General features: G+C 47.5%; 1 protein-coding gene across 1 annotated transcript; it reads right to left on the bottom strand.

Moving 5' to 3' along the window:
- Positions 1–276: 276 nt before the first annotated feature.
- On the bottom strand, positions 277–25,320 carry Armh1 (armadillo like helical domain containing 1). Its single transcript, XM_057784970.1, has 11 exons — positions 25,115–25,320; positions 18,924–18,992; positions 16,479–16,645; positions 12,294–12,490; positions 10,655–10,739; positions 2,468–2,590; positions 2,323–2,395; positions 1,102–1,231; positions 924–1,001; positions 573–654; positions 277–498 (listed from the first exon to the last, which is right to left on the bottom strand). The coding sequence occupies exons 1-11, from the start codon at positions 25,318–25,320 to the stop codon at positions 377–379; spliced, it is 1,332 nt and encodes a 443-aa protein (XP_057640953.1). The 3' UTR covers positions 277–376.
- Positions 25,321–27,215: the final 1,895 nt, after the last annotated feature.

Here is a 27,215-nt window from a genome sequence, read left to right as displayed (position 1 = left end):
CCACTCATGTAGCGTGACAGCATTAGAGAGACTGAGAACCGCTGTCTTAAAGGAGCGAGGGCCTCCATTAAGGCCACAGCCTGCCCTGGGGCTGTTCCAGAGTCTTGAGGGCCCTTCCCTTGGGACCTGCTTTGATAAGTAGGAACACCCCCAACCCTGTTACACAGCTCTTGTGATTCCCATTCCAGTCCGACTACACAGCACAGATATGCGAACCCTTTATTAGACCCTTCTGCAGCAACAGCCCCTCCTCCCCTGCATTTGCCAACTCCCAGTTTCCCAGCAGAACCGAGTGGCGCTGTCTTCAAGCCTCCTCCTGGCAGGCAGCCTTCCACGAGGCACAGTCTTGGCCTCCTGGTTGGCCACAGGGACTCTGTCACTCCTTGGATTCTGAATTGAGCTTCTCAAAATGGGTGACATATTCCACATCGTTCAAATCTCCGGGGCCCATGCAAAAGTTGAGGCAGCTGGCGGTGGTGCCTTCACAGAGGTGTAAGGCTGCGGGCAGCAAAGCCAGCATGAGCCTGATTGCTGGCTCTGCCTGGGCTCTCGGCCCCTCACCCTCTTCTCACCTTTGGTAACATTGACTTTGTTGACTGCCAAGATGTCCGCCTGAATGCTATCTATTTTTGTGTACAAGATCTCGGCATTGCTCTGAGGATGGAAGCGGGGAAGCCTGGCTGGGCACCAGAACAGCGGGCTCCTGGAGTGGGGCCTGAGAGGAAGGTTAACTGCAAGCAGAGCTGCTGAGGCAGAGAGGTTCTGCTCCCAGCTTCCTAGCTAGGGCAGGTAGGGACAAGAAGACAGTGTGTTTGGGGGCGGGGCCAAGTCAGCTGGCTAGATTCATTCTGCGCATGGTGTGTGTGTGTGGGGCACCGTTGTCTTGGGCAACTGCTGAGGCTGGTGGGGGTGCAAATACTTACAAGGAAGAGCTGGTAGAGTTCCTCCCCCATGGCCTTGCGGACATGCTCCTCCACCAATGGGAACAGCTGCACAAAGTACTGCGGCAGAAAGTGGGCAGTGTGGCAAGACAGTGTGGGGATCAGCTGCCTTGACCGCCATGCCCTGCAATCTGCCTCGTGCCCACCCCAACCCGAGCACCTCTAGTGTGAGACTGGCCAGTCTCTGGCTATTGCTGTGGTCGGTATTGCCCATGGCCGTCATGAGGCTGTGGACCACGCGCATGTGCAGCAGCTCCTCTGCCAGTTTCAAGTCACCTCGTGCCAGGATCCTTGTGAGGAAAGATGAAAAGACAGGAAAAACTGTGGTGACACAGGAAGGGAACGGAGCCCTTCACCCCATGTAGCATGAATTCTAATTGGTCTTTTTTTAAAAAAATATTTATTTATTATGTATACAATATTCTGTCTGTGTGTATGCCTGCAGGCCAGAAAAGGGCACCAGACCCCATAACAGATGGTTGTGAGCCACCGTGTGGTTGCTGGGAATTGAACTCAGGACCTTTGGAAGAGCAGGCAATGCTCTTAACCTCTGAACCATTTCTCCAGCCCCTCTAATTGGTCTTAATGAAAACCTGGAGCCAGTATCGGGGTAAATGCTGGAAGATCAGAGAGACAAAGGAGCAAGGCACCAGCACCTTCTGTGTCTATTGCTTCTCAGCCTGAAATGGGCCTGTGCTCCACCTTATCACTTCCTCTCTCTGCCCAGTCACATCACTTCCTGTCTCCCCTTCCCAAGTGCTCTGATCAAAGCCACCACTGCCTGGCTTCTATGGTTAACTAGTGCCTGGCTCTGCCCTCTGAACTCCAGGCAAGCTTGATTTATTAGAGCACAAATAGTATATCCCCACACTCCCAAGTCTGTGCCTCTCTTCAGCAGAGAAACAATAATTCCAACAGAGCTAGGTTTAGTGGTGCACGCCTTTGATCCCAGCACTCAGGAGGCAGAGGCAGGTGAATCTCTGTGAGATCTAGGCCAGTCTGTCTATGTATAGAGTTCCAGAATAGCCTCATCTACATAGACTCTCTGTCATTAAGGGATCTTATCGCAAAAACAAGAACAAAATGAAAACACGAGACAATGGGCTGCATTTCTTGAGAAGTCCACACCCACAGTATAAAGCCCTGGGTGGCCTGGAATTTCCTCAGTGGACAAGGCTGGTCTTGAACTCATAGAAATCTGGTGGCCTCCACCTCCCAAGGATGTGCCCAGCCCGGTGTCTTTCTTTTAGAATTATAGTATGTTAGGAGCTGCGCACAGTGACACACACTTTCCTCCCAGGGCTCGGGAGGCAGAAGACATGAGCTGCAGACAGCGTCAGGTGTGACTTGCCACAGTCACACAGCCCCGCTGCTGGCCTACCCAATGGTCTTGGCGGCTGCGGCCTGCTGCAGGAACACTGGGAGCTGGGTGGCGATCTGGAGCACTGAAGAGTCTGAAGAAATGAGGGGCCGTCAGCCGGGAAGCCCTTTCCTCCTCCAGGGCAGTCCCACATCAGGAGTCCTACCAGTGAAGATCTTGGCCTGCAGTTTGGATGTTTCCTTGACTGGTGGGATGAGCAGTGCCACAAGGCCTCTGAGCAGCGGCAAGCGCACGTCATAGTGGATCAGGTCCTTTATCAACTCGATGGCTGGGGAGGGACAGAGATGCTGGAGAGGCCCTGGCCTTTCAAAATGAGTCACTCCCATATATATATATATATATATATATATATATATATATATATATATATATATATATATATATATATATAGTATGTGAGTGCTCTATCTGTATGCCTGAACAAGGCATCAGATCCCACTATAGCTGGTTGTGAACCACCATGTGGTTGCTGGGAATTGAACTTGGGGCCTCTGGAAGAACAGCCAGTGCTCTTAACCACTGAGCCATCTCTCCAGTCCTCATCACTACCTCTACCCTGCCCTCTCCATCACCTCCCCTGTGCTTTCTGTTGCTCAGCACCTGCTAAGGCCTTATATGGGGAGCTGACACTTCCTTTCTGTTTTTCTAGAGCTGTGATTGGATATCAGCAAGAGTAAGAGTCAGGGAATGGATGGGATGGTGAGATGCCCAGGAGCTGGAGCTGCAGGGTTGAGGCCCATAGAAATGAGTTTCCATCAGCTTGGAGGAATTCTGGTTTGATGGAGGAGGAAAGAGCTGGGCGAGGAAAGATTTCATTTATCTTTTACAAATCTGACTGCTAAGGACCACACCCAGGGGAATCCTACATTCTAGGCAAGCACGCTACCACTGAGCTACATCCTCAGGCCAGGGCTGGGTCTCTCTGGTTTTTTGAGACTCTCCATCTTACATTGTTGCCCTGAGATTGACCCCCAGAAACCAGGTGAGAATGACTCCTCCAGGTTGTCCTCTGACCTTTATTTATCTATTTATTTATTTATTTATTTATTTATTTATTTATTTATTTATTTTTGGTTTTTCGAGACAGGGTTTCTCTGTGGTTTTGGAGGCTGTCCCTGAACTAGCTCTTGTAGACCAGGCTGGCCTTGAGGCTCTTGTCCTTGTCGTTGTTACTGTAATGATTGGGACCAGGTCTCACTATGTATCCCTAGCTGGACTGGAACTTGTTATGTTGGCCAGGCTGTCTCTGAACTCACAGAGATCCTCCTGCCTTTGCCTCCCGAGTGCTGGGATTAAAGGTGTGCACCACTAGCACCCGGCTGCATTGCCATTCTTGATTGCTTAGATGCTCTAACCTGGAATCATAGCTCCATCAATATTGCACAGGAACAGGGGCCAGCCCTGAGTTGACACAGAGCACTTGGGCCTCTTTGGCTCCTCCCAAACCTTATGTAGACGAAACAATAGTCAAGGCCCACGTCCCAGTCTCTCCTGTCTTTCTTACTTGCCCGGCTGCTGTGTGTTTCAGTGCAGCTGTATTTGGATCTGAGTGCGTTGGCTCCTTTCTTCTGACTGTTCACTCTGGCAGCTACAGCAGGATGCCACGGCAGTGCCAGGGCACCCTGGGAATCTATGTCTATGCCTGAGATGTGAAGAGAGACGTGACCGGGTGGACGGTCAGGATCCCAGGGAGTGTAAGAAGAGATGATTATGTGATTCCCTGGACACAGGCAGCATCTTACCGTCCAGGAGATAAATATCAACTTCTGAGCACCCACTTTCCACTAAAAGCTCCATCTGCAATAATTATGTAACTAGGATGCTTGCGGCTCATGGGACAAATGAAGATTTATCCTTGAGTCATTTCTGATTGTGATTAAAATCCACAGCTCTCACTATTTATACCCAAAGGGAAAAAAGCAAGGCCTTGCTCAAATGTCTCCTGGGACATTCGTCCTCTGAGCAAGCACTGACTGAGCCAGCTCCCTCCCCCGTCCAATAGTGATGGAGCATGTGCTCACCACAGGATGGGCTGAGGAAATGGCAGTGCTCTCCAGACACAGGTACAGCTACTCACACGCCATGGACACTTCGTTCAAGAGGAAAGAGTCGTTGCTCAATCGCAGAGAACAGCGAGAGTCCACAGCCTGATGGTGTGTGGCCGCACATGCCCTAATAGCAATACTCGGGAGCTGGGTCTTTGTGACAGGAGTCTGAGGTAGTCTAGGCTGTCTAAGACCCTGTCTACGAACACCAAAGCAAGCGAACAGCCCTGTCTGCCCCAGTGTCCCCCATGCTTCCCTGTTGATCCCTCTGAGAAGAGATGAAGGAATTGAGAACAAGAGGCCTTCTCAGGGAGTCGGTGGACAGGAACGTTTGGGCAGTGGACTGGGTTAATGTTCCTTTGGCAGAAGGACCTCAGAAGTGGTCCAGTTACAAAAAAAAAAAAAAAAAAAAAAAAAAAAAAAAGACAATCTGTCTGGGCTTGGTGCCACCTTTGATTCCAGCACTTAGCATGCAGAGGGAAGTAGATCTCTGTGAGCTCGAGATCAGCCTGGTCTACAGATTGAGTTCCAGGACAGCAAGGGCTACACAGAAACCCTGTCTTGTAGGGGGAAGAAAGGAAATGGAAAAGCACCTGGGAACCTTAGATATTCCATATGTTGGGGTTGGGGAGTAAGATACCCCACTTTGTGTGTGTGAAGTGCGTGTATGTGTGTGTGTGATTTTAGAGTTGGTTGTTTTTTGTTTTTTTTTTGGAACCCGGTCTCTGTACATAGCCCTGGCTAGCCTAGAACTCATTTTGTAGACCACACAAGCCTTTCAGTCACAGAGACCTGACTGCCTCTGCCTCCTGAGTGCTGGGATTAGAGGCGTGTGCCACCATGCCCAGTGTTAGAGTTGGTTGTTAGAGAAACTGAACGTCTCTGAGGATGGCAATGAATGTGAAAGCTGCCCCCTGTCAAGGGACTGACATGGTGCAGGGGTCTGTGTTAGCCAGCAGTGGCTATCAACAGCATTCCTGTGACATGCCGTCCTGTTGTCTAGGGAAGACCTCTTCATGGGAAGCAGAGGTTGGGGTCTGACCCTTGTCCACTCAGACGGCATCACGGGGCGGGGGTTCCTGCCTGTGCACTCTGTGTAACCCAAAAACCCTTGGTTCCTGTCTCTTCCCCTCAAGCTCCTGGAACCTGCACTCACTTCCTGTTCCCCTATAGTGGAAGCCTCGATGTCTTTGTTTAACTCTATGCAATGTTCAGCTATCCAGTTTAGCCTCCTCTGTAGGACCCGTGTTTAGGGAAATAATAAGATTTTGTTTCTGTTAATGTGTCTATAAATACGAATCTGTCTATAAATATAAGCATTTTATAGATCAAGATGAAGAAGCCTTTACAGTGAGCAGAATAAATCTAAAACATTTGATCATGTGCAGCTCCTTCCAAGGCGCCCACATATTCTGAAGCAGCAGAGGCATTCCCTGCACCTAGAGTCTTGGGAAATAGTGCCAGTTTACTCTGCATGTCTAGACAAGACTGCCACCTCCTGGTTGTTCTGAGGAAGTGCGCTTCAATATAAATTTTCCACGGGATGTGCTTGGCGGTCGTGTTCGTGTTCTGATATCATGTTAACTACATCCTATCCAAATACTGATGCTGAAATACTAAAAGTAGATTAGTTCACTAACCTTTTGCTGCATCATAATCAAAGACCAATGTTGAAACACCAAAAATTGACTGATTAATGGATTGATTGATTAATCATTTATTAGACACAGAATCTTTACTATTTTATGTAGATCAAGCTGGCCTTGAACTTATGGCAATCTTCCTGTTACAGCCTCCTTCATTTGGGATTATAGGGATATGCCAACATGCCCAGCTAAAAATACTTTTAGAAATTTATCTTTTAGGGCTGGGGAGGCTGATGAGATGGATGGTCAGTGGACAAAGGCACCTGAAGCCAAGCTTACTAGCTGAGTATGACCCCAAGGTCACATAGTGTAGGGACAAAAGTTCTGTTAGCTGTCCTCTGACCTTCACAACCTTGTAGCATGCACGCGTTCCCTGTAAATAACACACAAATACACACATGTACTAAAGGGCAGGAGAGGATCTGCAGCTAAAGCGCTTGGCTAGGAAGCCTGAGAACTAGAGTTCAGGTCCCCAGCATCCAGGTAAATGCTGGGCTGGCATAGGGGCTGGACTGTGCTGTCAGCACTAGGGAGCTAGAGATGGGGATCCCAGGGCCAACCTGGCTAGCTCAGCTCACACTGGTGAGTCACAGGTCAGGGAGACACCTCAGTATGGAAGGAGAATGGTGGACGATGACATGTGATGTCAACCTCTGACCTCTGTATGAACCTGCACACATGTGGGTACACACGCGAGCTCGTGCACACACACAAGCATGCAAGCACACACACACACACACAATTGTAGAGTCTAGCAGGATGTAGTAAGTCTATGGAGCAAGCTGAGACAAGTGGGTCACTTGAGTCTAGGAGTTCAAGGTCATCCTGGATGATGTAGCAAAACACAAACAAAAATTCATTATCATTATTGCTAATTAATTAATTAAATTGGAGACAGGGTCTCTGTGTGTAGTCCTGGCTGTCCTAGAGATTGCTACATAGAGCAGGCTCTCCTCCAACTCAGAGATCCTTTTCCTGCCTCTGCCTCCTGAGTACTGACAGTAAAGATGTGTGCTCCAAGATACTCCATTATTTTCTTTAAAGGCCAGAAAAATCAACGTCATATTAATACTATGAACTAATGATGTGTCCTAAATGCTGATGGGTTGGAGTTGTGGTTACATGTTCTCTCTCTCTCAGGTCTCCTGCGCCAGGCTGTACTCAAGCTTCTTATGTAGTTTAGGATGATCTCAAATGCCTGACCTTACCAGTTTGTTTGACGACAGGGTCATTGCAGCTCAGGCTGGCCTTGAACTCCTCACATTCATCCTGTCTCTACTTCCTGAGTGTTGGATTACAGTTGTGAGCCTGAGAGCTATACCATGCTGTCTGCTCTTCTAGGCAAGCTTTCTTGTTTTTGCTTTTAATTCATTCTTATTATATAAGTTTGAATATTTCACCTTTATGTATGCAGTGCTCCAGGTGCAGCGGTGTGCTGTCATGTGCGACCCAACCTGGGTCCCCTGCAAGAGCAGCAACCGTTCTTAATCACTGAGTCATCTTCCCAGATTTCTCCTCTGAGCCAGTACAGCGAGCCTGTGATGTGCACTGAGTCAAACATCACTGTGGAGACTGGAAACAAGTTGGCCTTGGGATTTTTCCCTAGACCCTGGATAATAGTATAACAAAACTCTTCAATGCTAACTAAGCGCCCCAGTCTCCGTGCTGATGACTGGGTGAACTGAAGGCACTTGTTTATAAGTCAGTGGTTTTGGAGTCTGTGAGATGACCCAGTGGTAGAGGTGCTTGCTGCCAAGCCTTGACACTCAACACACTCTCTCACACGCACATACATACACACATGCTTACACATTAAATAGGGTTTAAAATGTTAACATCTTAACTACATTGTGTGTGTGTGTGTGTGTGGGTTAGAGGACAGCTTGGAGACTTTCTTCTCTGTATCTGACATCTCTCGAGATTCCTGCTGTGTTGGTGCAGGAGCTTCTCAACCATTAATATCGCTGCTGTGCTTTGGGGCTGATGTACCTGCTACCCCATCACCTTCATTATAGGAATGTGGCCATTTAATTAACACCTCCAATGAACTCCAGTTATCAGGTCAATAGGTAAGGTTTTTATTCTGCAAATGACCATTTTTTTGAAATTAATAGTCATTTTATAATCAACTTATTTTTTTAAGATTTATTAATTATGTATACAGCATTCTTTCTGCTTGTAGCCAGAAGATGCCAGATGAGGGCACCAGATCTTAGCATAGATGGTTGTGAGCCACCATGTGGCTGCTGGGAATTGAACTCAGGACCTCTGGTAGAACAGTCAGTGCTCTTAACCTCTGAGCTATCTCTCCAGCCCTATGATGTCAGTTTTTCAAGGACTTTTGTTTTTCATAAGACAGCGTCATTTGGTCAGGCACAGTGGCACATGCCTTTACTTCTGGCAGTTGTAGGCAGAGGTAAGCAGATCTCCAATAGTGTGAGACCAGTCTGGTCTACATAGTGAGTTCCAGGACAGCTAAGAATAGATAGAGAGAATTTGTCTCAAAAAACCAAGAGGAAAAAAGGAAAAAGACAGTGTCATACCATGTAGCCCTGCTGAACTCTCCATCCTCCTGCCTCAGCACTGGGATTACACATACCATCACCATGCTCTGGCTCAGAGCTTTCATTAGAGAGTAAAGCAGTTTTCAAAAATGCCTACCAAGTTTTAACAATTTTGTATGTATTTACTATGTGTGTGTGATGTGTGAGTGTGCAGGAACATGTGCCACAGCATGAGTGTTACAAGAGTTAATTATTTATAAGTATTCTATCTTCATGTATGCCCTTATGCCAGCAGAGGGCATCAGATCCCACTAAAGGTAACTGTGAGCCACCTTGAGGTTGCTGGGAATTGAACTCAGGTCCTCCCTCCCTCCCTCCCTCCCTCCCTCCCTTCCAATCATTCATTTATTCACAATCCTGACTCTTGCAAGAGGTGCAGATGTTAAAATCACAGTAACTAGCTGGATGTGGTGGCAAGCAGAGGCAGGAGGATCAAGAGCTTCAGGCAAGGCCGGACTATGTTTCAAGACCAAGACCAACTAAAACCAACCAATCAACCAACCAGGGTCCTGCCCAGCATGGTGAAGTGTGGGGAACAAATGAAATCCTGAATGAATGTGTCGTTGACACAAGCACAGCCATGTCAAGGACCTCAGAGCCTCAGAGCCATGGAAATACAAAGCCTTCTCTGGGTGAGGCTCAGAGGGACAGCAAGGGCTTCTCCAGGACCAAGTACAAACCAGGATGAGTACTGTGGTCTTTTCAAACGGTGTGTCCAGCAACTATCAACCTCAACCTCTGCTTCTGCCTCCCAGATGTTGATAGCCTGAGACTGTTGGCCACAGAGCCCCTGCTGCCTCCTTTGCAGCTGTCCACAAACAATGCACCGGCCTCCAGCTGGCTCACCTGTTGCTGGTACTCTCCATTAGTGTGCTTAGTCCACCTGATTATTCAAGCCCCCCCCTGCCCCCCGTGTGTGTGCCTGTCTCTCTGTCCATTCTTGTTTCACTTCCTCATTGCCCAAGTCAGGTGTCTAGGACACAGCCTCTGAGGGCACTGCAATGGAATGGGTTCATAATCCCAGTAGGGAGATAGAATTGAGAGCTCAAGACAAGACATGGCCTTGTGTGGTGCTGCATGCCTGTAATCCTGGCACTTGGGGAAGCTGAGAGAGGAGAAGAGAACGTTCAAGACCAGCCTAGACTGCACAAGAGTCTCAAAAGGAAAAAAAGAAAACAAACAATATCAAGAAGCCATCACCAGCCACGCCCGCCATTCGCTCCCTCAACCACGGGACAGCCTGGTAGGCTGCAGGCTTTGTACTCCTAGAATTGGTTTGAGAAAAAGGGAAAATGGCTACAGAAGTTCAACAAATGAATGACTCAATTAATGAAAACTGATGGATGCCATTAATTAGTCTGAATTAGTTAGTTAGTTTGTTTTACAAAAAAGACATCTCCTAGGGTGTTTTCTGTTTGTTTATTTTCTTATGAAACAGCCTCATTACGTAGCCCAGGCTAGCCTGGAATCTGAGATTCTCTTGTCTCAGTCTGCGGACAGAGGTCTGTACTAATAATATGCTAGGTTTTCTTTTTCTTTCTCTTAGTGCTTGAAGTTCAACCCAGGCCTGTGAACGCTGGACGAGCATCTATCACTGATAGGATTTATTCATTCATTCACAGTCCTGACTCTTAGAACAGGTGCAGGTGTGAAATTAACAGTAGACAGCTGGGTGTGGTGGTAGGCAGGGGCTTCAGGGCAGATGGCAAGAGCCACACGAGAGACAGCTCTGAACCTAGCCTGTTCTTTTTTTTTTTTTTTTTTTGGATTTTCGAGACAGGGTTTCTCCGTAGCTTTTGGTTTCTGTCCTGGAACTAGCTCTTGTAGACCAGGCTGGCCTCGAATTCACAAAGAACCTGCTTCTGCCTCCCGAGTGCTGGGATTAAAGGCAGAACCTAGCCTGTTCTAACGACTGCTCAAACGAATTAAACACAACTACCATTTTCTGAGGGTCTTGCTGGCTGATACTAAACCAGCCTTTCCCCTTCCCCAATGCTATTTTAGACACTCAGCAAATAGTCTCTTTATGATCGGAGGGAGACTCTCACTGCCTTTGGTGACCCAGGGGCCTCCCTACCTTCGTACTGGACCTCCAGGTGCATTGTGCCCAGGACCTTCAACACACAGTCCACGATGCTGGGGTGCGTTGCTCCAATGATTGCCTGACAAGACAGACCAGAAGGAAGAGCGGTGACTCTTTCGGCTCAGAAGAAGTGAAATGAGGACCCCAGAGCTGGGCTGTGGGGTGAATTGACACTGTAGTCTTTAGCTCAAGTTGCATTAAGCCAAGACTCCTGGCTGCCCACTAAGACATGCAGGACCAAGGGCCGAGACTTAGGGGAGGGGAGGGAGGACACGGGAGGGACAAAAGTTTCTCCCTGAGAAACTGATCCTGAAATCTTTTCTGGAATCTCAGCTTTTAGTTTTACCTCTTCAGACTTTACCTGTGCCGGGTGGTGGTGGCGCACGCTTTTAATCCCAGCACTCGGGAGGCAGAGGCAGGCGGATCTCTGGGAGTTCGAGGCCAGCCTGGTCTACAAGAGCTAGTTCTGGAACAGGCACCAAAGCTACAGCGAAACCCTGTCTCGAAAAACCAAAAAAAAAAAAAAAAAAAAACCAACCCCCCCCCCAAAAAAAAAAAATAAATAAAAAACAGACTTTGCCTGTGCCACACGCAACAGCTACTGAAAGACAAAGAGCCGGGTAAGCAAGGTCTACCTAAGTTCTGGTGTAGGAGACACTGGGGTGAACGCCAGGGTTCTCAGGTCTGAGACACCGCCCCCCCCAGCTCAGCTCAGCATCCCGTCTTCTCCTGACTTGGTGCATCTTCCCGGGGAATTTTATTTACTTCATTTCCACTTGCTATTAAACTGCTTGTGAAATCCAAACTGCTGTCTTCATCCTGGGCCTTTCTCCGGAGCTTCAGCCTTTAATTTTCCATGGCCCAGTGGCCTCTCCAGCAGTTCTGGGCAGTGCTTCTCTCTCTCTTTTGTTTTTTTGAGACAGGGTCTCTCTGTGTCCTGGCTGTCCTGGAACTTACTCTGTAGACCAGGTTCACCTAGAACTCAGATATCCGCCTGCCTTTGCCTCCCGAGTGCGGGGATTAAAAGTGTGCGCCGCCACCACCCAGCTTGATATTTGTTCTTAGTTCTACACCTTCTGCTCAGAAATGTCTACCCACCTTGGTCACCTCTGCACCCACTGCCACTGCCACTATTTAGGCCCTTTTGTTGTCTGCCACCCTCCAGCCTGTCTTCTGCAGCACTTGTCAAAGTTTTGACCATCCATGTCAAAACCACATTCCCCTCCTTCGTAGGCATGACACCACTATCCTCCAAACCTGACTTCACTCACAATCTAGGGCAGAAGCCAGGGGGCGGGGGGGGGAGCTTCTATAATGAGTGAGATCTAGTCTCTTCCCTTATGCACTCCCTGTCAAATGGATGCCTTTAATCTTTTCTTCAGTTCCTTAGTCATCCTTGTTGCTTGCCTCAACCACTTTGAAGTCTGCCAATATCTTTCTGATCCTTAAATAAACAGGACAAATCACTCTGCTGGGAGGCGTGAACTCCCTGCCCTGCCTTGGCCTTTGGGAAGTGATGCTGACTGTCTAGCAGATGGGCGGTGGGACGCTGAGCTCTGCCTCTCAGGCCTGTGGGAAGTGCTGCTGGACTAGACCATGTGAATCAGAACTCCAGAGCATAGCTGTGGCTCACCTGGGCAGTCCTGAGAGTCTGCATGGCCAGCTGCTGGGCTTTTGGGGACCCACAGGGCAGCAGAGCTATGAGACCTTTATATACTTGATTCTGGTACTTGGGGTTACCATGGACCAGAGCATCCAGCAGAATCTGCACTTCCTCCTGGGTCTCTTCTGATTTAGACTTTGCCAGAAATTCTGCTATGGCTCTCACACCTAGGCAAAGAAGGGAAAATGAGAAATGGGACAGGATTGAGGAGAGCACTTCCCACTCAAGGTTGCACAGTGGGGATTGCTTTAAGAGCTGTTCAATCAAGCTTGCTTAACGAAGCCGAAGTTAAGGCTCAGTTTTCATGTTGCTTTACTGTCGTGTTTACTTCCAGCTGTGTGACCAGGATAGTTTTGTGCAGCATAGGCCAGTGTGTGTGTGTGTGCGTGTGCGTGCGCACGTGTGTGTGCGCGTGTGTGTGTGCGTGTGTGTGCGTGTGTGTGTGTGTGTAGCTTAAAGGGAATTCACGAGGCCATGAGTTTGCTATCCAGTGAAAGAACATCAGAAACTGTTTCATCTGCACATTTTGTAGAGTCATTTTAAACTTCAAAACACAGTTTTGTTTTCTGTGCTGGGCATACAACTCTTTCCCACCAGACTGTAATTCTTTTCTTTTTAAGACAATCTCACTATGTAGCTCTGGCTGTCCTGGAGCTCACCATGTAGACCAGGTTGGCCTCAAACTCACAGAGATTAGCTTGTTTCGGTCCCCTAAGTGTTGGGGTTAAAGGTGTGTACCACCACACCCGTTGGTTGCACCCTTTTTAAGGACAGGGCCTTTTTTTTTTTTTTTTGGCTTTTCGAGACAGGGTTTCTCTGTGGTTTTGGAGCCTGTCCTGGAACTAGCTCTTGTAGACCAGGCTGGTCTCGAACTCACAGAGATCTACCTGCCTCTGCCTCCCAAGTGCTGGGATTAAAGGCGTGCGCCACCACCGCCCGGCCTAGGACTGGGCCTTTATTGGTGTTCCAACATGGGACCCAAATTTCCACACAGGGTCTGAGAAAGCTGAAAAAACAAAAACAACAAAACAAACAAACAAACCCAAACAGGATACAGCTCCTTTAAGAGGCTCTACCATACAGCGAGTACTCCAGCAGCTGCGCAATAAGGAGAAACAGCAAGCTACGTAAGAAACACCTGCCACAGTGTGAGCACCAGCTTCCTAGAGCTGGGACACTTAAATGTGGCTCCTGGTTAAAAGTTTAGCCAAACCGAGGAGGGGGTAGAGCCAGCCACCAGAGCCACAGCAGAGGGCCTAGCTATTGCTTAATAGATTAAAGGTTTGGCTCCTGTGGTCAGAAAAGGCTGGAGATCCGCCTGCCTCCTGAGTGCTGGGATTAAAGGCATGCGCCACCACTGCCTGGCTAGTAAAATGTTTTATTAACATGGGGCTTTTCATGACAGTGAGACATGTCTGCTCCTGGCAGCACCAGTCTACTTCATAGAAGGATGATGGACATCAACAAATCTCCATATGTAGTTTGCTTTTATTGTGGCAAAGTTAGCCATTTGGGAAAGAAACTGTCCTTGCCTTGACTGTTTACAGTTTACCGTATGAAACTGGACATGCAAGACACAGAGAAAAGTGACTGCCACACTTTGCAAAGACAAAGTAGGTAGGGCAGTCCTTCAAAATTCTTGGTTCATAGGAAAGTCTGCCAGATATTCTAGGCCTGTAGGTTGAAGATGGATGACCCAATGTTCCAGGTAACTAGATGCATAGTTCTGAAAGTGGCTTGCCCTGCACTTCCTGCTTACTCAGGTAACAGTATATCCTCCCGGGGTCTTTGATGGAGTTAAAGACTAGATAGCTATAGTTACAGTTTTTCTTAGTTATGATAGAAGGTAAATTAGGTACAAAACTTTAGACTTATCAAGACAGGATAGATAATAGAGTAATTTCACCAAATGCAAAAGAAGTGGAGATTGTAAATATAATTCATTTTCTTCTTCTTTTCTTCTTCTTCTTCTTCTTCTTCTTCTTCTTCTTCTTCTTCTTCTTCTTCTTCTTCTTCTTCTTCTTCTTCTTCTTCTTCTTCTTCTTCTTCCTCTTCTTCTTCTTCTTCTTCTTCTTCTTCTTTTTTTTGACATGGTTTCTTTGTGTAGCTTTGGAGCCTGTCCTGGAACTCACTATGTAGACCAGGCTGGCCTCAAACTCACAGAGATTCACCTGTCTCTGCCTCCTGAGTGCTGGGATTAAAGGCATGCGTCACTACCACCCAGCACGTAAATGTAATTCTTACTTGATAACTGTTCTTAGTGTATAAAGTTCTACTATGTTAAAGTTAAAAACCTTTCTTTTTATTTAGACAAAAGGGAGAAATGTGGAATATTTCTTTAACTAGGCAAAGATGTGTTACATTTGTTTATGCTGAAGAATTTTTTTAACTATGAAAAGATGTGTTACATTTGTTTCATCTTGCCTGCCTAAGACACCTGATTAGTCTATTAAAAAGCTGAATGGCCAATAGCTAGGCAAGGAAGGGATAGACAGGACTGGCAGGTAGAAAGAATAAGTAGGAGGAGGAATCTAGGCTTGGGAGAGAACGAGGGAGAAAGAGATGGAGATGCCCGGGACCAGCCAGAAGGAAGCAGGGAAAGTAGGACATACAGAATGAAAGAAAGGTAAAAAACCTCAAGGCAAAGTGTAGATGAAGAGAAACAGGTTAAGTTAAAAAACTCTAGCCAGAAACAAACCTAAACTAAGGCCGAACATTCATAACTAATAATAAGTCTCTGTGTCATGACTTGGGGGCTGGCAGTCTGAGAAAACCTGCTACACTTATTATTATTATTATCATGATGATGTGTTACTCAGTGTAGCTGAGGATGAATTTGAACTTCTGCTCCTTCTGCCTTCACCTCCCAACTGCTGGGGTTGCAGGCATGCACCAGCACATTTAGTTTCAGGGGCCGTATTTTTCATCCTTCTCTCCTAACATCTTTTTTTTTTTTTAATTATTTATTTATTTATTATGTATACAATATTCTGTCTTCTGCAGGCCAGAAGAGGGCACCAGACCTCATTACAGATGGTTGTGAGCCACCATGTGGTTGCTGGGAATTGAACTCAGGACCTTTGGAAGAGCAGGCAGTGCTCTTAACCGCTGAGCCATCTCTCCAGCCCTCTCCTAACATCTTTATATATACCCAGCACAGTAGGCATTCATTAAATTTTTTCTTTTTTCGGATTTTCGAGATAGGGTTTCTCCGTAGCTTTTGGCTCCTGTCCTGCAACTAGCTCTTGTAGACCAGGCTGGCCTTGAGCTCACAGAGATCCGCGTGCCTCTGCCTCCCGTGTGCTGGGATTAAAGGTGTGCGCCACCCCTGCCCGGCTGCATTCATTAATTTAAATGATTATTCTTTTTAAAGTTTAGCTTATGAGTGGTTTTTTTTTTTTTTTTTTTTTTTTTTTTTGGTTTTTTGAGACAGGGTTTCTCTGTGGCTTTGGAGCCTGTCCTGGAACTAGCTCTGTAGACCAGGCTGGCTTCGAACTCACAGAGATCCGCCTGCCTCTGCCTCCCGAGTGCTGGGATTAAAGGCGTGCGCCACCATCGCCCGGCTCGCTTATGAGTGTTTTGCCTGCATGAATATCTGTGTACCACTTGTGAGTCTGGTGCCTGCAGAAGCCAAAAGAGAGTGCCGGATCTCCTGGAAGTGAAGTTACAGACATTTGTGAGCCATTGTGTGGGTGTTGGGAATAGAACCTGGCCCCTCCGAAAGAGCACCAACTGCTGTTAACCCACCGCTATAGCCCAAGCGATATTTATTTACTTTTGGTTTTTTGAGACAGGGTCTCTCTAGGTATCCCTGGCTGTCCTGGAACTCCTTTGTAGACCAGCCTGGCCTTGAACTCACAATGATCACCCTGCCTCTGTCTCTCCAGTGCTGGGATTAAAGGTGTGTACCACTGTCTCAGGGTTTGAGCAAATAATGAATCAGGGAAGCCATAAATCTGGTCTTTTGGTTGTGACATGGACAGAAAAGCTCACTGAGGGAACACTAAATGTTTCCTGTGTGCCTACTTGTCCTTTGACAGCTTTTGCTTTCGGCAGGGTGGGTGCTGTCCACTCCAACCAAGATCTGGGAGATGTGGTGTCCACAGGCTGGCACACCCAGGCTCGTACAGCCAGGCTCGCACACCCAGGACCTACCGTAGCTTTCACAGATGAGTTCCTTGTACTTCCTGCCGGTATTTGCAATAATCTGAAGTAGTTTGATGGATTCCTTTTTGTCCTCTTCCTTGATTTTCTCTAGGCCAAGTATTTCCAAGAGTGTTAGGACACCTCCAATCTCAAGAAATTCTATTAGGTACCGATTGCTGTCCAGAGAGGAGACCATAAAAACAAGATGTTTGAGGGGCTTTGTAGTTGGCATTTTCTTTGGGCTGCAAACCAGCTTCCCAAATAAAGACACGGAGACTTGCTGTGAATTATGAATGCTCAACCTTAGTTTAGTCTTGTCCCAGTAGCTCTTTTAACTTAATTTAACCTGTTTCTATTCATCTATGTTTTGCCTCAGGCTTTTTATTATTCTTTCATTCTGTATGTCCTACTTTCCTGTTTCCTCTGTTGTCTGACTGACTGGCCCCTGGTGTCTCCCTGGCATCTCTTTTCTTTCTTCTCCAGAGCCTAAGCTCCTCCTACTACTTACTTTCCCTGCCCAAAAGTCCTCCTGTATCTCCTCCCTCCCTATTGGCTGTTCAGCTTTTTATTAGACCAATCAGGTGCCTTAGGCAGGCAAGGTAAAACAGCAACACATCTTTACATAATTAAGCAGATGCAACACATCTTTACTTAGTTAAACAACTATTCCACAACATAAACAAATACAACGCATCTTTGCATAGTTAAACAAATATTCTGCAACAGGGCTCCTTAACACTGAACTGAAGGCACCCAAGGAAAAGGTATTGTCTTCACAAACTTGCCTCTAACCCAGGAGATGTCCACAGAGACATAATTGTTTGGACTTTTACAAACTATATAATATATAAAAGCATATTATAATATATAACTATTAGAATATATGTACATATATATGTGTATGTATGCATATATAGGAAGTCACTTTGTAGGCCAGGCTGCCCTCAAACTCAGAGACCTAACTCCCTCCACCTCCCAAATATTGGGGTCAAAGGTGTGTGCTAAAACCACCCAGCTATATATTTGTTTAGGTGACCTCACCATGCTGTCTTGAACTTACTATTCTGCCTCAGCTGCTGGAGACACTGAGACTACAAGCATGTGCTACTGTGCCCAGCCAAGAAAATGCTGGAACTAAATCCAACAGGCAGTCTTGGCTTTGTCTCTTTCTAGTCTCTGTGTCTGCCCTCCTGCTTTTTTTCGACAGGATCTCACTATGTAGACTAGGACTGCCATATAGATCAAGCTGGCCTTGAATTTGCAGAAACCCCTGCTTCCTGCCTACTGGGATTAAAGGTGTGAGCTCCCACAGCTGACCAGCTCCCTCTCCTTCCTTCTCTCTCCCCTCTCCCTTCCCTTTCTTATTCCCAGGTCTCTTCTTTCTATAATGGCACTTTAATTGTCCTCTGGTGAATCTTGCTTCCTCCACTCAAGGGCCATGTGGATTTGGTGGGGCAAACACATGACAGGGGATGCCATCCTTCTGACATCCTTCTGCAGAAGGCTGGTTAAGTGACCTATGCTGGTTTGCCTAGACCTTGTGGAAATAGATACACTCCCTTGAAGGTGTAAATGAGCTACAGGGATGGTTTCTGGAGGGTCTGAGGATCCCAGTACACAGAAGCCTCTGAATACAGGGACTGAGTGAGAAAAGAAAGGGATAAAGAGATGAAACCCTGGAGAACTCAGTAAACGCCCCCCCCCCCCCCCGCACCCCGGGCCTGATCAGGCCTGAAATATGTACATCCACCCTCTGGGCTTTTCTTTTATTTAAAGACTTATTTATTTATTTATTTATTTATTTATTTATTATGTATACAGTATTGTCAGTATTCTGTTTGTGTGTGTGCCTGCAGGCCAGACAGGCCAGAAGAGGGCACCAGACCTCATTACAGATGGTCGTGAGCCACCAAGTGGTTGCTGGGAATTGAACTCAGGATCTTTGGAAGAGCAGGCAGTGCTCTTAACCACTGAGCCATTTCCAGCCGCCCACCCCCCCACGAGCTCTTTCAGCTAAGTGAGCCAATAAATCCCCCATTCCCTAGTCTAGTATAAATGTGGTTTTTTATTTTACTTTTATATTTATTTATTTATTTATTTTTTTGTTTTTCGAGACAGGGTTTCTCTGTGGCTTTGGAGCCTGTCCTGGAACTAGCTTTGTAGACCAGGCTGGTCTCGAACTCACAGAGATCCGCCTGCCTCTGCCTCCCGAGTGCTGGGATTATTTTACTTTTAAAAAATATATAATACTCAACCAACAGGGTGCTGACTAGGGAAGGGTCAATGGGAAACAAGATGGAGGAGCAACTAGAGAAGAACCCCAGTCATCTCTGAGCCCATCCCAAGAACTTTGATACACCTGCTGGTACCTAGAACCTATGGCCCCAAGTGGACTGAATACACCATGAACCTGATTTGTGGCTGAGACCAGAGTCTCTTGGGAGTGGGACGCACCTGCTCACGGCAGACAAGAAGATGCCAATGGACCTCAGGAGCTTCTCTAGATCCAAGCCAGTCATATAGCTGCAGCAGCATTAAGGAATGTGCCCAGGCGGCTTTCCACTTGGCCTGATTCCTAGTACTACTGCCCAGGGCCCAGGATGAACAAACAGATGACATGTGCCATTGACCCTGAGGGGAACCCATGGCTGAAGGGCAGAGCTAGCACATTGTGTGTTGGGGTGTGACCTCCTTCCCTGCTCTCTAAGAAGTCCCTCCAGGACAATCAAGCCATCTGGTCTCTGCAATCTCCCTAGGGAGCAAAGAAAGAGGTTCCCATAAATCCAAATGCATGGAGAAAACTGACGGCCAACTTCTCAAGCCTCTCAGGGCCACAGCTCGGGTCTCGGAACAGCTCATGATTTTAGGCCTCATTCTTAGACGTCTCTACCAGGAATTAGCTTCAGCTGGGCGTGATGACACACGCCTTTAATCCCAGCATTTGGAAGGCAGAGGCAGGTAGATCTCTGGGAATTTGAGGCCAGCCTGGTCTACAGAGTGAGTTCCAGGACAGCTAGGGCTACACAGAGAAAACCTGTCTCAAAAAACAAAACAACAAACAAACAAACAACAACAAAGAATTAGCTTTATCGTTAATTCTCCATTCTGTACTTGCTCAAAGTTTTACACTGGAGGTCACTATCCTTATGAAGAATTGCATGGCTTCCTAATAAGAATAACAGGAAATGGAGGAAAAATTAAACTCTGATTTAAAACAACCTCAGCATTTAATGTTATTTTTTAATGTGAGCCTTTGCAAAAAGCCTCGCTGTAATAAAGCATCCGAAGCACGCTTCTGCTCAAATGCAAGGTATGAAATCAAACCACAGCAGAAAGGGAGCCAGTCAACAATTACTAGGCTCATAACACATCACAGGCTCTTAGAACACTTAAGAAATTAGCTGGAATTATTGCAGTTCATGAGGATGACTGAGAGCCTCCAGGACTGGTACAGGCTAATGTAATGGGCTGGAGGTAATGGTGCTTTGTTGGAGGGGGGGTGAGGCAAATTATCTCTGCTGCACCCCAGTTCCCAGGATGCCAATAGAAGGAGAGACAGATTGGCTCATTAGGAAAGGCTTTTTACTGCAAACACAGTGTTTGCTCTGAAGCCAGGCTCCCCTGCCTGTTGCTCTCATAGCTTGGACCAGGCATCTCTTTATTGCCGCCTTGTCCCTCTCTTCATCCCCATCCCTTTCCTGTTCCTGCCTCTTTGTCTGAAGTTACTAGCTAGGCTGACCAGCATCTGGCATCTTCTTTCCCCTGTGTTCAGGTTAGTCTTGATTTCAGTCAGCTACTATACATGCTTGTCTTCCCTCCCTCCTCCTTTTCCCCTCTTTCCTCCCTCCCTCCCTCCCTCCCTCCCTCCCTCCCTCCCTCCCTCCCTCTCTCCCTCCCTCCCTTTTTCCTCCCTTTGTTCTTCCCTCCCTCTCTCCCTTCTTTTTGAAAGGGTCTTGTTATGTAGCCCAGGCTGGTCTGGAACTCAAGATGGTCCTCCGAATGCTGGCAGCTAACAGTGTCACTATCGTATAAATCACGGGTTGTACTGATCTGTTATGGGAGTTCAAGAGCAACAAAAGGTTTAGGCTTCTGTGTTCAGTTTTGCAAAGGATGGCCATGTTATACCTGTTTGTTTTCCTTCCAGGAAGATAACTGGAGGAGTTGGTGGGAGGAACCTCTAATTGACTATACTGTCACTTTTACTGGGCTACTCCTAACGGCAGAATCACCAAAAAGGTGAGCTATGGATGAGTCTTGGTGTAGAAATAGGGTCTATTGACAGTCATCCTGTCAACAGTGGCTCGGTGTCCTCCAAACAGCAGACGCATGACGTGTGGAGAAGGCACGAGGCCCAGTGTATTAAATGCACTGACTACAAAGGAGAAGAGGCGAGCAGAGGGCACGCCCCTTAGAAGCATGACAGACCCTGCAGCAGAGGCGGAGAAGCACATGGTGACAGGAGGAGGACAAGGAGAAGAGGCTGCAGAAGGGGCAGCGGACAGGATTGGCTGTGCACTCCTCAAACCCCACCCAGCACTTGGGAGGCCGAGAGAGGAGAATCGCATGTTTGAGGGCAGTAGCCACACAGCAAGCTCCTGTCTGGCAAAGGGGAAAGGAGGAACCGTGGCTGTTGCAGAGGGGTTGAAACTTGGCAAGGTGAGGGACACACCTGCTTTAGGCCAGAAGCTTAAAAGGGCACAAAAACCAATTCCAAAATCAAATCCGCCATGTTTCTTCTTTCAGACAGGCAGGGTCTCGTGTAGCCTAGATTGAACTGTTGAGCTTGCTACATGGCAGAAGATGACCCTTGAAAGACCCTACAGACCTCCTCCTCAGAACCCGCAGCTAGCAGGCTCCCCGGGAGAACGTCCTGTTTGCTTGAAAGATTCTCAAGATCAGCAGCTAGCCTGCTCTCGTGAGAGGAAAACAGGATATCTATAAGATAGGACATCTACAAAGCAAGATGGCTGCAAAGTAGGATATCTATAAGATAAGAGCAGGATGTCTGCTGCCAGACATCCATGCTGAGAAAGGAAAACCATTCATGCCCCCCGCCTCATTCCGATAACCAAGCTTCTGCTTCTGTAAATTGCTTTTTGCTGCCCTCTTTCCTATAAAAAGTCCTCCTCCCAGTCTGCAGGTGCGCAAGTCCTCCGAAAGACTTTGCCGCCCGCAGGTACCTGTGTCTACCTAATAAACCTCTTGCAGTTTGCATCCGACTCGTGGTCTCGGCCTGGTCTGTGGGTCCGGGGTCTCCACCTGAGGGAAGGTCCCTACCGGGGGTCTTTCAACCCTGAATTCCTGATCCTCCTCCGTTTTCCAAGTTCCGGGTCACAGACATTTGTCCACTGGCCTCACTTGCTTTGCTCTCTTCCCTTCCCTTTGACTTCATCAAATCCTACTTCAACAGAAGACTCAAAACACTGACATCAAGGTCAAGTGTGGGTGGGCACTCGCATACATAATCCCAGCACCTGACGGGGGTGGGGGGCAAGAAGAGTCCCACAAGTTCCGGTCAGCCTGGACTACATAACGAGATCCAGGCCGACAGTAATACAGGGAGACCTTGTCTCAAAACAAAACAAACCCAAGCCAAAAAAGTTAGTAGAAAGCTCATGATAAAGTATCAAGGTTTCAAATGAAGCCAGTCGGGGCAGGTACCTCCCTCATCTCTCCCCGTGGTCCCAGGAAATGCTGCGACAAACAAGGAAAACAGAGTCTAGGCTTGACAACAAAGCGGCCGTGGACAACTGGTAATATTTAGTTGTGGTGCAGAAGCCAGCGCTCAGGGGCTGATGTTTCCCATGCATCGCAGCTCTACCACCAAACTTCACTGAATCCCTACAAAACCCCTGCGTTTGCTGAGATGCTACGTGAACACCTGGCCTGAGTCCCCAGGGTGCTGAGTCAGAAAAGCGGGCAGGCTGAGATGGCACATACCTGGAATTCCAGCACTGGAAAGGCCAGGAGTTCTAGGTTATTATTGGTGTGCTGGCTAGTTTTTACGTCAGCCTGACACATTTCTGGACATCTGGGAAGAAGGAATCATAACTGAGAAAATGCCTCCACTGGATTGGCCTGTAGGCAAACCTGCAGGACATTGTCTTGGTTGCTGACTGATGGGGGAGGGCCCAGCTCACTGTGGGAGGTGCCACCCCTGAACTGGGGTTCCCAGATGGTGGAAGAAAGCAGGCTGAGCAAGCCATGGAGAGCCAGCCAGTAAGCAGTGCTATCCCATGGCCGCTGCTTAAGTTCCTGCCACCAGGAACCTTCCTGAGATCCTGCCCTGAATTCCCCAGATGATAGACTATCAAGTGAACTAAACCCTTTCCTCCCCAGGTGTTTTATCACAGCAATAGAAACCCTAACACTTGGCCACATAGCCCGTCAAGGCCAGCTTGGGTTATGTGAGATCTTGTCACAATAAATAAATAAATAAATAAATAAATAAATAAATAAATAAAATCAAGGAACGTGGCAGGGTTAAACACTCTTGTCTGCTAAGCCTTCTGATAAGGTGCAAGGCTGACTGGCAATTTGCATTTAATTAAAAGGAAGAAGGAATTAAGATATAAGATAGTAGGGCTCATAGAAGAGGAGAGGGTTCAGAAAAGAAGAAAAATACCTAACAGAAAGGTCTGCGGTGGGCCGGGGTGGATCTCAGTGGTGGGGAGTTTGCCCAGCATGTGTAAGGTCCTGGGTTCAAGCCCCAGCTCGGGGAGAAGAGGTTGGCTGAGATCCACTGGGAGCACTGTCTCTCACAGCACAGCTTCAGTTCGCCCACTATCAGCAATGGCAACCTGGCTGTTTCCCGTGGCTCTGCCTCCAGGACCCCAAACCACACAGGCGCTGCAACTTGTCCCCAAACGATTTTTTTAATGTTTATTTATGTATTTTATATATGAGCGTTTTGTCTGCATGTGCGCTCACACACCAGAAGAGGGCATCAGACCCCACTGTAGAGGAGTGTGAGTCACTATGTGGTTACTGGGACTTGAACCCAGGACTTCTAGAAGAGCAATCAGTGCTCTTGATTGAAGTGGCACCTCTTTTTATATTTTTTTCCCACTCACCTAGTTTCCTAAACCAGAAATGTAAGAGCTCGCCTGTGGCATGAGTAGAGCCGGTAGCTGGGTATCTCTAGGTTAAAAGCTCAGATTCAGGAAGGAAATCGGAGACTCTTCCAGCTGGCATCATAATAATGGATTTGATTATTCAGGGAGAAAGAGAATGGAATGAGCACAGACAAGGCAGGGGACAGAGGCTCAAGTAACACCAGGAATTAAGTAGGAAGGCCGAGGGTCAGCCAGAAGAAAAGAGAAAGCACGAGAGCCAACTCACAGACGGCAAGGGAATGGTTTTGAGAAGTGGGACGGGGTGACTGGCAGATGCCATCAGGAGGTCATGTATGAGGAATGAGGATGTGGCCACTGGGCTCGGCAGTCAGAGAACCTCGCTGGTGGAGCTGGGCGAGCGGAAGTGAGACTGCAGTGGGAGACAGGGAGACACAGTGACCTTTTCAGCTGGCTTCATCGTGAAGGGGAAGGGCTGGGTGAGCTCAGGGTTGAGGCTAGGATTTAATTTTCATTTTTAGAGTTAATGCCAGGCATGGTGATGCCCATTTATGGTCCCTGCACACGGGTGGCGGAGGCAGAAGGGTCAGGACATATTGAGCAATATGATATTTGAGGCTGTCCTGGGCTACAGAAGACTCTGACCTCCCCCCAAAAGGGATGGGGTGGGGCTGGAAAAATGGCTCAGGTCTTTTTTTTTTTTTTTTTTTTTGGTTTTTTTTTCGAGACAGGGTTTCTCTGTGGTTTTTTTGGAGCCTGTCCTGGAACTAGCTCTGTAGACCAGGCTGGTCTCGAACTCACAGAGATCCGCCTGCCTCTGCCTCCCGAGTGCTGGGATTAAAGGCGTGCACCACCATCGCCCGGCATGGCTCAGGTCTTAAGAGCACTGGCTGCTCTTCCAGAGGACCCAGGCTCCATTCTCAGCACCCTCATGGTGGTTTACAATCATCTGTGACTCCACATGATCTGATGCCTTCTTCTGGCCTTTGAGGGCACTAGGTACACATGTGGTACACAGACATACACGAGGCCAGGATACGCACACACAAACACACACATACACACACACACTAATAATAAAAGATGAGGAATAAATTGGTGATAAAGAAAATGAAAAAGATGTAAGACCAAAAACAAAAGTCCCTAGGGAAGAGTCAAGTCTAGAATAAACATAACTAGCGACCCCAAGTCTCAGGAGGCAAACAGAGGTAAGAAGGTCAGAATAAGGGTACACTTAGAGTCGGAAAGACAGAAAGTCAATAGAATTCTTGACTTCGGGATTTTTTTTTTTATCATTTTCAGCCCCCCCCCCCCCCAGGGTTTCTCTGTAGCTTTGGAGCCTGTCCTGGAACTCGCTTTGTAAATCAGGTTGTCCTTGAACTCACAGACATCCGCCCCAGAGATCCGCCCGTCTCTGCCAAGTGCTGGGATTAAAAGGTGTGCACCACCACCACCCAAGCTATTCTTTTCAGTTCTAAAATACTGGACCCAAGAGAAAAACTTCCTCAACTATACATACTGTTTTCTCTCTTTGAGTGACTCCCCACTTCCCAACCGTTCAGCAAAGGATACGTGATTCTAAGCCAGGTGGTCAATCGTATGAGGAACAAGCTGGCTCCCTGGGAAAACTCCAGCTCCAGCTCGGGGCCAGTCTTCCCTTCGTTGGCTTCGATGAACTTGGTAAGAATCTGTGTTCTCAGGCCTTTGCCTGCATTGTCCCACTCTTGTAGAAAGCTCAGGAGGCGGCTGATTGCCGCCTGCTCCTTGATAGAAGTCATGTTCCTACAAGGTACAGAAAATGGGGCACCACAATGTTTAGAACCACGTGACCTTGTGGGCTGCACTTGACTACTTATCTGCTGCAGGCTAGGGGGCCTTTGCGGGATTGACTTACGCGCAGAAGCCACGCAACGTGGCTGAGGGCGTGGCTCACTGCCGTGCTTGCAGGAGCCTCTGAGGGCCGACCCTAGCACTACACAAAACAAAAGGAGTGAATGGGTGGGTGATGGCTGGGGCTGTAGCTCACAGGCAGGGTACTTACTGAGCATGTGCAAGATCCTGGGTTTGCTCTCCAACACTAGGGGAAAAAAATCCATTCTCGGAATGGCTGCCTACTACGTGAGCAGGCGGGTTTTAGCCAAGCTGTAATGGGCTCAAAATACCGTGGTGGCCCAGCAGTGACACAAAGTTACAATCCCAGTACTTCCAGACCCTGAGGCAGGAAGAGGAGGATTTCAAAGACAGCATGGGCGGAAGCTGAGAGAGAGGTTGTTTCAACAACGACGTTGTGCAACAGGCTGACCTAGAACTCAGAGATCTGCCTGTCTGTTTCCCGGTGGTCGAACGGTGCCACAGTGCTTGCTTTATTTTTTGAGACAGAGTCTTGCTATGTAGTCCAGACTGGCCTTGAACTCCTAACAAACCTCCTGCCTCAACCTCCTGAGTTTTGGATTACAGGAGTTCAGCTAAACATCTGCGTAAAATGTGGGTATGAGTGTATATGTGTATGTCGGTGTGAACATGTGTGTGAACATGCATATATTGGCGTGCACAAGTGTGAACATACATGTGTTGGTGTGCACACATGTGTTGACATGCATATATGTATGTTGGTGAGGACATGCATGTGTATATGTATGTTACCACGCACACATGTGTGAACATGCATGTGTGTATGTGTATATGTTGATGTGCACATGTGTAAGGACTCTAGGAGCCAGCCACGAGAACGAGACCACCCAAAGGAAGTTCTTTACTTCCACCCATTGTCACCTGCCATTGTTGGGCCTCGCCATGATAAGCTTAATGGAGGCCTGAGTCTCAGGAGTTTACCCTGAAGCAACACCTGGTTGCAGGAAGGACCACAAATTGAGATTACCTGAGCATCACCCAAGAACAGATCATCCAAAGGAAATGCCTAACGTTCCAACCACTGTAGATAGGATTACCTGCCAGCATACACTCACCAGGACACCCCTAGACAAATGTCAGCCAATCAGGGGTCCTGAACCCTAGAAATCCCTCACCCCCACCTTTACTACTATAAAACCCAACTCTAACTCAGCTCGGGGCTCTCCGATTATTCTAATACACACGGATTATTATTATTATTCCAAATTGGACACACAGAGAGACAGAGTTTGCAAACTTGTATAAAATAAAAGCTCTTTGCTTTTACATATGGAACTCAGTCTCTGTGTTGATTTTGGGGGGACTTTGTCGATCTGGGCATAACATGGATGGACATGCATGTGTGTATGTTGATATGTGTACATGTGTGAAAACATGCATGTGGAGGTTCGAGATTGATGTTTGGTATCTTCCTTAACTGCACTTTACCTTAGTATTACATTTTATTTTTATTTTTTGAGATAGATTTTCATTATTTAGGCTTGGCTGACTTGGAACTCACTGAGGAGACCAGGCTGGCCTCTAACTCACAGAGATCGGCCTGCCTCTGCCTCCTGAGTGCTGAGATAAATGGTGTGTGCTACCATGCATGACCCTGACACCTTATTTTTTGATATAAGGTTTTTCATTGAACCCGGAACTCACCAGCTTGGCTAGACTGGCTGGCCATGGAGTTCCAGGAATACACCGGCCTTGGCAACCACCCAGTGAAGGCTTTATAGACGAGGTTTACCATGCCTGGTATCTCCATGAAGGCCAAAAA

The sequence above is a fragment of the Chionomys nivalis genome, chromosome 11, assembly GCF_950005125.1.
Source record: "Chionomys nivalis chromosome 11, mChiNiv1.1, whole genome shotgun sequence".
Taxonomy (NCBI): domain Eukaryota; kingdom Metazoa; phylum Chordata; class Mammalia; order Rodentia; family Cricetidae; genus Chionomys; species Chionomys nivalis.
The sequence above is the reverse complement of the archived record's forward strand: the minus strand, read 5'-3'. Positions and strand labels throughout refer to the sequence as shown.

Excerpts from the sequence above, each read along its gene's own strand:
- Armh1 (XM_057784970.1), bottom strand. The coding sequence starts at position 25,320 with ATGACTTCTATCAAGGAGCAGGCGGCAATCAGCCGCCTCCTGAGCTTT. Across the intron at positions 18,993-25,114 it reads ACCACCTGGCTTAGAATCAC|CTATATGACTGGCTTGGATC; the intron begins GTATCCTTTGCT and ends ATGCTGCTGCAG. Across the intron at positions 16,646-18,923 it reads TTCTTGTCTGCCGTGAGCAG|CAATCGGTACCTAATAGAAT; the intron begins GTGCGTCCCACT and ends CTCTCTGGACAG.